This window comes from Acipenser ruthenus, chromosome 3 (assembly GCF_902713425.1).
Source record: "Acipenser ruthenus chromosome 3, fAciRut3.2 maternal haplotype, whole genome shotgun sequence".
In the NCBI taxonomy this organism is placed as follows: domain Eukaryota; kingdom Metazoa; phylum Chordata; class Actinopteri; order Acipenseriformes; family Acipenseridae; genus Acipenser; species Acipenser ruthenus.
In genome coordinates this window covers 6,337,839-6,351,125 of record NC_081191.1, presented here as the reverse complement: position 1 = coordinate 6,351,125, position 13,287 = coordinate 6,337,839, and the positions used below count along the sequence as shown (strand labels likewise).

The 13,287-nt window shown below is 36.8% G+C and overlaps 1 protein-coding gene across 4 annotated transcripts in view; it reads left to right on the top strand.

The window, feature by feature from the left end:
• LOC117435427 (tax1-binding protein 1 homolog B-like) overlaps nt 1-13,287 on the top strand; it is a 38,978-nt gene that overhangs the window by 19,659 nt on the left and 6,032 nt on the right. For all 4 annotated transcript variants that reach the window (XM_034058569.3, XM_059011152.1, XM_034058568.3 and 1 more), the window contains exons 9-15: nt 443-697; nt 880-1,035; nt 3,787-3,877; nt 4,072-4,181; nt 4,459-4,584; nt 9,629-9,833; nt 11,291-11,436. In XM_034058569.3, coding sequence (XP_033914460.3) covers nt 443-697; nt 880-1,035; nt 3,787-3,877; nt 4,072-4,181; nt 4,459-4,584; nt 9,629-9,833; nt 11,291-11,436 — 1,089 coding nt within the window. The remainder of the gene's footprint in view (nt 1-442; nt 698-879; nt 1,036-3,786; nt 3,878-4,071; nt 4,182-4,458; nt 4,585-9,628; nt 9,834-11,290; nt 11,437-13,287) is intronic.

Here is a 13,287-nt window from a genome sequence, read left to right as displayed (position 1 = left end):
ACATGTAGGGCTTTTTTTTGTAAGGACACTGATGCATCAAATGATTTTTAATGATATAAAATCAGCAAGAAACTACTAAAAAATGATTTAATCATCTACAACAGTTATTTCTTTCTATTTTTTTTTATTTTTTATTTTTTTATTTTTTTTTACCATTGCATTTGCTTTATTCCTCCATGAAATTGTGCCTTCCTGCACCTGCACTAAAGTGTTGGACAAGATCAGAAATATTCCTGTTAGCATAGTAAAAATCTTAAGTCAATTAATCAGTCTTTAATTTATGTATCACCTTTCATAGTGGACCACTATCACAAAGCACTTTACAAGATGCAGTAACAAGAAAAAAAATCCATAATACTAATAAATCCAAAGTCCATGATTATTGTAAGTTTTGTACCTTATTAAAATGAAAACCTTGCTAAAGATTGTGACTTCCTCACAGGCTGAGACTGGATTTTTGAGAGAACAGCTTCGAAAGAGTGAGGATCAACTTCAGGCCACAAGGCAGGAAGTGTCCATGTTGGCAGCAGAGCTGAGAGATGTTTCCAGTGCTCGGGATAGGACCATGTCTGACCTGTACACTGCACGCCTGGAGATAGATTCTTTGAAGAGTCGTCTTGTTGATGCTGAAGCAGAGTGTAAGGCTAAGGAAGGAATGTTGCAAAACACAAAAGCTATAGCTGAAAAAAATGAAAAGGTAAATAATGTAATCCTTAAAGATTATTTTCAAATATTTAAATAAAAGTATACTATTGGAAATGTAACTGGGGGGGTCTGCTACAGTAGGTTTGCTTACAGATATTGACAGTTTTAGTAATATCTGCAGAGAGATCATCATGAATTAAATAATAATGAATGTTCTGTTTTTTTTTATCGTAGGAAGGTCCAGTTAAAAACAGCATAGTGGAACAGGAGCTCCGTAGAGAAGTTGAAGATTTAAAACTTCGACTTCAGATGGCAGCAGAACATTATAAAGAGAAGTACAAGGAATGTCAGAAACTTCAGAAGCAAGCAGTGAAGCTCACTGATCAAGCGGTGAGTGCCTGTAAGAAAGTTCTATCTTCATGTTATGCTCAGCCTCCAATGTTTACTTTGTATGTACAAAGGAGAAGTTATGATGCTTCAGAACTACCACTGAAGCGGCTTACAGGTCGGTGTGAATTGCCTATACTGCCACACAACCATGCTTTCTTTTTAAAATCAACACAGTTATATTAAGTCTGCAAGTTATTGCGAGAACAGTCTGTTGTTGCCATGAGAACAATCTGTTGACTGACAGGTTTGAAAGTTGTACTCATGCGATCTCTTTGGCTGTGTGAAAGGGTTATGACGGTATTACACCGACATAGATTGCGCAATTTCATGCTGTGTGAAAGGGTATTTTACACACTCATTAAAACGTTTCGGAGACGGCACTGTAGCTGCATTTCTGTGTGAATATGGTACAAGTGTCTGTAGTTTAGTCATGTGCCCTACCTGACTTTGAGCCTGTATGGAGAATCCTAAATACTAGGACTTTCTCATTGCATTCGAATCATGTGACAATATTTTTTAGATGCACCTACTCTACATTTATATAGATAGGGTGGTCAAATGTATTTTTAGATTTCAACAAGCAAAACCCAACATAGGTTATTATCAATAGTTTTTACTTAAACACATTTCAAATTAAAATACCAAACAAAGTTTACACACCAAATTCGAGTACATGTCCTGCCCGGTGGCCATCTTGGATTTAACTTTTGCACTCTACTGACATTTTTAGCTTTCAGAATAAAAAAAAAAAAGATTTGGCACTAAATATTAAAACTTTTGAAAGGGAAAAGTCACTATAACTTTGATTGTGATTTTAAATTGAAAGATCTTTTTTATAACGTTATAGCCTGCCCTTTAAAACATCTGTCACTCCGCCAAAACTGTCAGGAGGGCGTGGCACCAAGACAGCCACTCTGTCAATGTAGTTGCACTTGCTGCTGCTATTGTCTCAGAGAGCAGAGAATGAGTTAAAATTACGGGAGTTTATTTTAAAACAGTTTGTATGTGTAGTATAAAGAAGTCAGTGTGGTTTTGTCGAAAAATAGGTAAACCGCAATGATATATAGTGACTTTAGAGGTCTGTAAACATAAAACTACTCAAACATACTTCAATATTTTAAGACGGATGTGTAGTAGACAAAACTTTGCATTAAAAATATATATTTATTGATAATCTATATATTTAAACTTTGCATTAAAAATATATATTTATTGATAATCTCTGATAATCTTACCTCGATTTCAACACCGCTACATTCATGATTCGCACACACTGTCTTCATAGGGGAAACATTAATAATAATAATAATTAATAATAATAATAATAATAATCATCATCTTTATTTTATATAGCACAATTCATGCAACACATCTCAAAGCGCTTTACAATCCAAGAATAATACATAATCATAAATAATCACAGCAGGCTATATACGTTAAAACAAAACACAAGTACACAGTTCCTTACACAGGCTGAAATGCCAATTTAAAAAAAAATGTTTAGGTGTCTTTTTTTAAAAATATCAACATTCTTTGAATTCTTTATTTATCTGTGGAAGAGCATTCCATAACTTAGGTGCATAGCAACAGAAGGTCCTATCTCTCAAAGACCGGAGCCTGGTTTTTGGGACTCTTTAAGAGCCCAGCATCAGCAGACTGCAAGTTTCGCACAGGAGTATATTCGATTAACATATTGGAGATGTAACTTGGTGTCAAACCATTCAAGGCCTTGTATGTTAAGAGTAATATTTTAAAATCGATCCTAAACTTAACCGGTAGCCAATGCAGGGATGCCAACAAAACAGGTGTTACATGTTCAAATGATTTAGTTCTAGTTAGGACTCTAGCAGCCAAGTTGTGAACATACTGTTTTGAGGCACCAGCAAGCAAGGCATTGCAGTATACAAGTGGGGAGGAGACAAAGGCACATGCACAACTCTCTCCGCATCAGACAGAGAGAGAATAGTTCTTTAGCGGGCTATGTTATGCAGGTAAAAAAGGACACCTTGGTAACATTTCGAACATGCACTTTGAAAGTTAGACGAGGATCAAAAATAACACTGAGATTTCTCATTTCAGAACTCGCTGTAATTTCAAGCCTGGCAATAACCAAACTGAAGCTCCCCACATTACTCAACTGACTCGGAGAAACAAGCAGCATAATCTGTCATATTGCAATTTAGCTGCAAGAAATTCGGTTGCATCCATAATTTAATCTCCGACAAACAGTGTGAAAGTACAGAAACAGCCATAGTGGTGTCAAGTTTAGTTTGAAAATAAATCTAAGTGTCATCAGCATAACAGTGAAAACTAACTCCATGGCAACGAATTATCTGGCCATGTGGTAGCATATAGATATTAAATAACAAAGGCCCCAGAATAGAGCCCTGTGGGACACCTGTGGAAACCGGACTGGAACTGGACGAATAACCCCCCCCCCCCCCATCGAAACAAATTGCTTCCTGTCCGACAGATCAGATTTAAACCAGCCAAGATTTAAACCAGATAAGATAACACTCTGTACTGCCCACTCTAATATAGACAGTAAGTAAAGCTTGCAAGGCCACTCTGTCATTTTATTTGAATAGCATGAGAAAGAATGTTCCCAGCATTCAATTTTGCTTTTAAAAGCTGAGACAACAGTGTTTATTTAGATCAAAGAACATAGTCAAAATACTCCAAATGGCTAGCCGGGATACCTTATGCATTGATAAGGTGAGAGTGTCACTTAAATTGTATATCTTTTTATAGGAGTCAAAGAAAACTACAGTTGCATTTAGCTTTCAACCAACAGAAACAGCAGCAAATCTGGATACTGCTGGAGCAGTGACCATCCCCCCAGGTATAACCGTTTAGATTTTCTGTTTAGTTATCAATGGATGGATTTTATGACTTTGAGAAACTCTATTGAAGCCATGTGTATAAGTGCGTTGTGTTAAGTGATCTTGTCTTTCATATAGGAGGCTTGAATGGTAGATGTGGTGTCAGTCCCTTTGAAGCAGTGTTTATGGTTTAATGTATCATTTTGATTTTCAGTTAGCCCAGCTTCATCTGATACTGTGCTTGACCTGCTCGCTCAAGAAAAAATACAAGTAATGAATAAAGAAATGTCTGAAAGAAACAAAAAATGGAAACAGATGCTGACTGTAAGTTAACACATTATTGTAATCTCGTATTTGAATTACTCTGTATTCATTATGTTAAAAGGCTAGGATTCAAGATCGAATTTGTATGAAATGTTCACAAATTGTGATTTGACATTCTGTAGTAACTACAATGCAAAAATGAAATACATTACAATAGAAGGTGTTAAAAACATTCTGCCAAAGAAAATGCCATATGTTAGATATACAAATGTTACTCCTTCATAATATATCTGGTATTTAATTTTGAATTCAAACTTTTGATACATTTGTTGTTTAGGAGGAGAAAGAAAAGAGCAGTAGGTATGCAGATGAGTTGGCCAAAGTAGAGCTGAAGTTGAAGGAACAGTTCAAAATAAACGAGAGCTTGAAACTGCAGTTAGCTGCAGAGGAAGATCGCTCTAAGGTCAGTGCCATTTGAATAACATTACAGTGTGTGTAGAGCACTTGTAATCTTCTTTTCAAAAAGACCATTTGAAATATTCTGTGTATTCTTGTATTTAATGTTGGCAGCTCTTTTCTTTTTGGTTAGTACAAATTGCAAAGAGGATCATAATATAAAATGGTTATACAAAATAATTTGCAAGTACAGTTTTTACACACTCATTATCTAGATCGGTGTTTCCCAACCGATGTGCTACATTTGAGGAGGAGGGGGACCTTGTCTTGTATTGTGTTTGAATTAGTGTTGGAACCGGATCACACACTGTGCTGTTGCTCTCCAGGTGTGCATGCCAGACGCAACGTTACGCTGCGCTCGTACGAGAGTTACGTGTTTTTCAAATCTTAGAAATCTCAAAAGTTACAGCAGTGAATTTCGAATTTATGACCCAGAAATTGACAAATATTTGAAGAAAAGAGATTTTGGAGCTTCCACATTTACTTGCAGTGATGAAGCTGAACATGAAACTAAGAAAGTTAAACGTGGTGAACTGACACTTCTGTGAGAGCTGTCTGCAATATGGATTTTCATTTATAGTGGAACCATCTTGACCTCTTTCACGGTGTCTCATGTGCGGGGAGAAACTCTCAAACCATGCCATGGTGCACAAAAGCCACACACATTGCAGAGACATTCATTTTACCAGCATGGAAAGACATCATGAGAGTAATCATGAGAGAAATCATGTTAGGTGCACATGCAGTCAAGGAAACTGAAAAAGTTCCCCTTTCAGAGAACATAATAAATCGCTGCATTGAGATGGTGCTCTGAGAAAAATTAAAATCAAGCGGAAAATTTGCATTGCAGCTTGATGAATGGATGTATATCAGCGGCCATGCTCAACTCTTGGCTAATGTAAGGTACGTAGACGGTATCAAAGTACAGTAAAGTAAATGATGTTAAGGAATGGCAAGGGTGGTAAACATCTTAAACCAAGGCAATTAGAGGGTGAGTTCATTTGGAGACAATACGATGATGTGCCTCAAAAAATAAAGGTATCAAGGTGTGCCACAGCACGGAAAAGGTTGGGAACCACTGTTCTAGATGCATTTTGCATGTATTATTTGAAGCAGTAAAATTGTTTTAATAGGGTTTAAATTACTTTTCACTGCCTAGTAATGGCCAAATGTATAATATGGAGTAGGGATGCAACGGTACATTTGCATAAAATTACAAACCAAATAATACCGACTATTTATTTATTTATTTTTGTACAATAAAAAAAGAGTTGGCAGTGTCAGCAGTAATCCAGTGGCATTTTCGGGAGCTCATTGCACACTGAATGTAGACAATTCATATTAACATCCCTTAATAATTTTAATATGGTAACATAAATTAGAAGTTATCACTTACCTCATTGCCCTCAGTAGGTATAACTGTGGCTTGACACTTGGTCATGATCAGATGTTTAGGGCTGTTTTTAGGTTTGTTCATGAAAGACACTGGTGATCGTACTAGCAAGCATATGCAAACACTCGGCCTGCGAACCCTAAACCTTTTGTTAAAAAAATACATTCTAAGAAATAAAAAGCTGACGCTGGAAATTTGAGTAAAAAATAATAATAATAATAATAATATTAAAAAAAAATTCCGTCCTTGTCTGTTAAATCACTGTGTGTTGACCTAATAAAAATGTAAATAATGATGTTAAACTGAAGTCCCTCACCATTGTGAAACTGGAATGCAACTGCAAAACAAGCAAAAGAGATACTGAGGACACAAATCTGGAAGCTGCTTTAGATGCAGCAGTGAGCAGTTCAGCTGCATTTACTGTGCATGTATTGAAATTTAATTTGTTTAATTTGCTGCATTCTATTGGTATATTGATTGAATTCAAGTGCAAGGGCCTTGCCATATATGTATTATAGTAACGGGCTAAACCAGCACACTAAATGAGAACTATGTGAATGTTCTGGGGGGCTGGCGTCAGGCCTGAGTTCTAGCTTTAGTTATTTGCTGTCATAAATCTAGGTAACATTTTAAATTAGAAGTGTTTCCTCATCGGGCACTATTTTAAAATGCTGCCACACATCTCAGTCACTTTGAAGCCAGCATGTTGATTTAAGTTATTTCAGGCTCAAAAACCATGAGCTGAGTGTGAGTGATGCAATAACACTGTATTGAGCTTATTTATCAGTAATTGGCTGCAAAAATCCATTTCTGTTTTAAACTTTCATTCCGGTTTTGCCAAAAACAGATTGGACAAAAATAGCTGATCATAACCAACTTGCATCCCTAATATGGAGCCAACTAATCCTGCTTGTTGTGATTGGAACACTACAGAAGTGTTAACCGTTCTTTGTTTTTGTTTCTTCATGTATTTTTTTTTTCTCTCTCAAATTCAGAATTGAAGTTTTTGTATTGTATTTTTCTCTTTTTCACAAAAAGTACTGTTTGCATTTTCACATTGACAAGCACAACCCTTGTATTCTGCTGTAAATATCCTGCATATTGTATACTAAAGCCTGTATTCTGGCTCAAATAGATAGAGACATACATGCTCAGTATGTGCTCTGGGTAATACTAGATTACACAAAGACTGCTAAAACAAACATAGATAATTGTGTGTTTCCTGTGTAACACCTCCCCGGTCACAGTAGGGTACAGACGCACCACAAGCAGCACAAACCTGCCTTTAATTCCAAAATATCACAAGATGTAGAGCGACTGCGCTAGTTCAGTGCAATAAGGTACAGAACAAATTACAGAAGATCCTTTAGGTTTTTTTTATTCAGATAACAGATCTAAAAATGTAAGAGCAAGGTCGCCAAGAAAATCACACGGATACATTTTAGCAGACGTTTGTTTATTGTAAACTTCCAATTGCAACACATGGTTTAAAATGGGACTTGTATAATAAGATAATGATTCCATTCACCTAGTAACAGGTAGCAAAATTTCAAGCAGTTAAACAAGGTTCACATTAATGAGGTTATATATTAAAGTGAAACTGCAACAACGCTGCTACCCAGCAATAAAGTGGAGATACACATTCAAAGACACGGTAAAACTGTCATAATAACAACAATGCCACGGTACAAAAGTACAAATACCCACACCACACACGCACACAATGTTGGTGTACTTTTAATGTTACTTTTTTCATTAAATACAAATAACATTGGAGGGGGAAGCGTCCGCATCTCAAGTGGTCTACTTTGCAGCATGAGAAATCCGCTGGGGGTTTGTCTTTACCAAACTTTAAGTACTATTTTTGCTCATTTGTGCTTCACCCAATTACTGTTTGGCTTGATCCTAATGCTTCTGTTTCATGGCGACCCTTAGAGGAAAACCTAGTATATCCACATAGACTCCAAGACTTGCTTTACACTGCTGTTCCTCTCAAGCGATGTAAACTTCGTTTTGGACTTCTAATCTCTCATTTAATTGCAATTTGGCATTTAGTGGAAAAGCATACCCTATACCAATCCAAATGGTTCTCTCATACTCCTATTTTTCATAATTTCGCTCTCTTGTCAGGCGATTCCCCCTTTTTATTTCCACAATGGAGAGACAAGGGGATACATACTTTTGCAGATATTTGCAAAGATAAACAGCTTCGCACATTCCTAGATTTACAATTGCAATCGACTTGCCAGGTACCTCTTTCTTCTTTTACCTTCGAGTTCATTCTGCAATGCGTGTCTATGGGGTTCCCTGGGTCTCTTCAACTTTGTCCACTGTTCTTGATAAGAATATCCCTTGCTCTGCTAAGATATTATTTCTGAATGATGACTCATCCCTCAATCTTTTTGATAGTTCTTCGCTGGCAACCTCCTCATTCCCTCCCCTACAATTAATGGACCCTTGCCTTTCTTGATATAATTTATGTGGACATTTCTACTGCTTGGGTCCATGGGCCTGGGGAGAGGACTATGTAGGCCTGGAGATTGGCTGCAGACTCCATTAGATCTTTGATGAATCCTTCTTCAGTTTTATCTGACTGATATTAGTTAGGGGGGTCCTTTTGTGGTGGGTGGTTTGGGGGGTGGGGGGGAATGTAAAATTTGGGGAAGTATTGTATTGTATTTAAAATTGTTTTTGTATTCTCCCCAATAAACATTTGATCACCAAAAAAAAATACAAATAACATTCAATTGAACTATTGCTTTTAGAGTCGAGTGGCTGAAAAGGGGAGGGAAGTGAATAAGCTAAAAAAAAATCTGGAATTGTTTTTTAAAGAGAAAAGGAAACTAGAAGAGGTATGCATATATCGAAGATTTGAATTTGCTGAGGTTCCTTATCCATTGCCTTTGCAAATGAGAATTTGAGGTTTAGATTGCTTTGCCGCATAATAGGAGCAGCGACAGATAAAAGCAGTCATAAAAAGGAGTTGTGAAATTCTCTTTGAACAAAGAGAAGTTCTTAATTCAAAATATAATAAAATGTTAAAGGGGAGACAAATTACAAGCTTTATGACTTTTTACAGACTGTAAAAATAAATCAAATTAAAAAATAAAACAGCATTTTATTTATATAGCGCCTTTCATAGCAAGTATCCCGAGGCACTTTATAAGATTTAAACAAACTAAAAGAAAAAGTACAGTTAAAAGCCAGTTTTAAGTAAAGTTAGATACAATTAAGTGCCAATTTAAAATAATAAGTCTTTTAAAGAAGTTTTAAAAAACTCGAGAGAGTCTGAACTTTTAATATAATTTGGCAAGGAGTTCCAAAGTCTGGGTGCATAAACAGAAAAAGCCCCATCACCCTGAGTGTTCAGCCTGGAGCTGGGGACAAACTACATGTGACTTTTTATGGTAGAAAGATGAGATGGTGGATAAAGTGGGATTTGGTATTTTGGATTGTTCTGGGATAAATACATTGCAAAGGTATTTTTTGAAGGAAAAAATCTAAATACGTTGTTAAATGATTAACTTTTACCGTATATTTAATTGTGAATATTTGTGTATAGAAAAGTCTACCTAGGCCCATCTTGAAAAGAAAGTCACATTAGTTCACATTGTAAAATAGTGAAAACTCTCTTGCTTTTTTGTTGTGTTTCCAACAGGAGCTACAGGAAAAAATAGAAAACCAACTGGAAAGAGTAACTGAGGGGCAGAGTACCCAGGGTGCAGTGCAGGTTGGCGTGACTCGACCAGTGCTCCAGCAGTACCCGATTTCATATTCACCAGAAAACCTGCCAGCCACTCTGGTAGCAGTGAGACCCCCGGAACTGCACTACAGAAATTCCTATTCCACTCAGCACAAGAGAGGTGTGTTATTCAATAGAGAATCGTAATGTGTGGCCTCATTACACGCCTTTCTATAAGATTTACATTCAAAATAGATTTTTGGCTGTTACTGGATAAACAGTCAAATTTGAAACAGCTTTATTTCTCATTTACTTAAATGTTTCAAAGGGGCAAATGAGAGTAATGGGAACCATGCTGTTATTGCCTGGCATATCTTCATACATAGTGTTACACATATAAACTGGATTTATTGTTTTGTTTTCAAGCTGATTTTTTTTAATGACTTCCAGTCTTATGCAGAATTTAATGAAAGATGTATCAGGTTTTACATTATTTAAATATATATATATGTGTGTGTGTGTGTGTGTGTGTGTGTGTGTGTGTGTGTGTGTGTGTATATATATATATATATATATATATATATATATAATGTGTGTGTGTGTGTGTGTGTGTGTGTGTGTGTATATATATATATATATATATATATATATATATATATATATATATATATATATATATAGGGACAAGATCAATATTAATTTTCTGTTTAAAAAGTGTTCTTTATCCACAAGATAAAGTATAGTAGAGTGTTATGATTGATTTTGTTAATGCAATTTTCTATAGTTTAATGTCATTTGTGTGCTTACATGATACTTGTATATTTTATTGTTTAAAACATGTATAGGATGTATTTGGTCAAACTGCAGGACACAGTACAGTATTTAATTTTCTAAGGAATGATGAGAAAGATGTTTTTTTGCCAGGCTGGATGATAGGGCAGAACAATTAGACAAGCCTGGATTATTTTAATATTACATTTAAATTTAAATACATAGATTTTTTTTTTTTTTTTTTTTTTTTGCTGAGTGACAAATTCTGCACAAGTGGAATATAAATCTGTGTTTTGAAGCAAATCAAATAATCCTTTTAACATTACAAATGATACTGCTATTAATCTTAACTACAAAAACTACCCAGAAAAATGTAGAATTTGCCCCTAACCAACACGTCATCAGTAAGCGCATAAATACTCTGTGTGTTATTCACCCATGTCGCTTGTTTTGTTTCGGCCTCTCTGTCACACGAGGAGAGGCCAAAACGGGAGTCGACCATCTCAGAGCCTGGAGGAAGGGCTACACCGGAGGAAGGTGGCCCTTAGCCATTTCCTGTCTGCGGCACTGGGATGCATGGTATCGTTCATGTTTTTCATAGCCGCCTCGCACAGGTAGCTGTCGAGCACCCACGGACAAGGCCTCCGGCCAAATTTATCATTCACGGGCCCTGAGCGCCCATCATAGTTCACTAAATCATTTGTCAATTGAAAATCAATAAATCATCACATTATGGATTATTTCTGCTGAGTATACTATTATAATAAGTTTTCTATCTTGTCAATTTGATTACATTATAAAAACAGTATGTGACGATTGTGTTTCATGTTTCTGATTGTATTTCTGATGTTTTTATTTCTTCCATAGGTGGAGCAGACGGTACATTTTCTCCAGACCAGGTCCACAGACCTCCCATAGGAACCCCCTCTTGGGACAGCAACGTGGTTTGCATTCAGCCAGCACGCAACCTAAACAGGCCTGATGGACTTGAAGACTCTGAAGAGCTTAGCAATGTAAATATAAAACTCTCTTAATCCCTGAATGGAATGCATTCTTGTAGTACCCAAAACCAGCAGCACCTGTCTGCTTAATTTCAGGCAGGGAAGAGACTTGGGTGAAATAACATTTACAGAAAGGTTTAATCAAAACTGATTTTCCTGTGCTAAATAGTTTGCGAGAACAAAAAAATAATTGGGATGCTGTTACTGTCTATTAGACTGATAAAATTGGGGCTAATTGCTGAAAGAAGTTATAAGATCAGCTGTTAGAAAGCATATCATTACAGTACTGTGCTCTTTGCTAGTACAGTAGTATCATGACCTGTTTCTCATTTAGTCTAGTTTGCTGCATTGAATTGCTATTAGCCTTTGCTAAAGCCGATCATTGATCAGACAGGCGTGGTTTGAGCCTTGCAGCTTGAAATCTCTAACAATGTGAAATGTATTTTACCTTCCTGACTTCTGACATTATCTGTCAGCAACGGAGAATAATTAGGAAAAGAGTCAGAAGTTGCAAAGCTTGTTTGAAAACCATGATGTGTGCTTAGCCATGTTTGCCACCTTGCTGCTTATTGTTCATGTAGAGTTTGACCGTTCTTGGTACACACATTACAAATGACAAGCTATTCTCATTTGAGTCATTTGCTGCAGTTTAATTAGCAGAGTATTTGTCCTGATCTGTCCGTGGTTCTCACTGACTTTTTTTCTGTTATCCACCCAAGAAGCATAAATGATGAGAGAAAGCAATACAAGTGAAAATTTGTGCTTGTTAGCAGACCTCTAACAAGACAATGTGGCAGCTAATCTGTTGTAATTTTGTTTTGTTTTACTGTTAAGTTGTCTCAAGCTCTTTGGCATTTCAGATTTGCTGTTCTTTCTAGGACCCTATAATGTACCTACATATATAGGTGAATAGTAAGCAGTGCTTGCAACTGACTGATACATGCCAGACAGTGACTATGTGAGAGAGCGGACCCCTCGACTTCCCAGCAGGGGACACTAATGCCAGGGTTGTTTGTGCACCTGCTTTGGAGACCTGAGGATATGCAGGAGGAGGAAAGGTCAAAAGTCTTATATCATTCGAAAATAATCAAATATAACTAGGGTTACACTCGTTTGTGTTCTCTTTTTGAGGCAGCTGTCCTGGGAAATCTGTAAGACTTCCCGGGACATTAAATGTCAAAGTATATGATTTATTTTTGTACGAAATGACTCTGGTGTCCCGGTTTTTTGTAAGTCAGAGGTGGGAACCCTAAATATAACCCATGCGTTTAACCCTCCTGTGCAGAAGGTTCCTCTGCTTTGCCTTTCAGCCAAATCATTCTAGTGACAGATTGTTTGTATTCAGAAACCTTATGTCTTACAAAGCCAAATACTTCAAGTACAGTTACTGTGGGGTCCCCTGTTTTATTAAGAGATGAGAAAAAAAAAGAGGTTAAATTGTGTGCAGGAGCTTTCTTCATTTCTGCATTATCCATTATCCAAACTGAGCACGAGTTTTTGCAGAATATTTCACATTAAAGATGCAAAGGACACGCACATGCATCTTGGCACAATGCAGCTACAGCAGAAAGAGAGAAGGAGTTTGGCTGTACATTTCTATGTCTATCTGCATAGTGATCCTCATCCGTGCCTTCTGCAACTGTTTATGTGCTGTTAGTGCTCAACAAGAGCACTGCTGATAAAGCTGATGAGAGGAAGCAATCCAAAAGGGCAATTTAGCTGGGGAGAGGGAGAGGGAGAGGGAGAGGGAGAGGTGTGACACGCTTGGAGCCGATAACTGCATCGATGGATCTCTCCAAACTGAAACTGATGTACATCGAAGAACAACTCTTGACAGCTTTTTTGTTATCCAGAATGGATTTA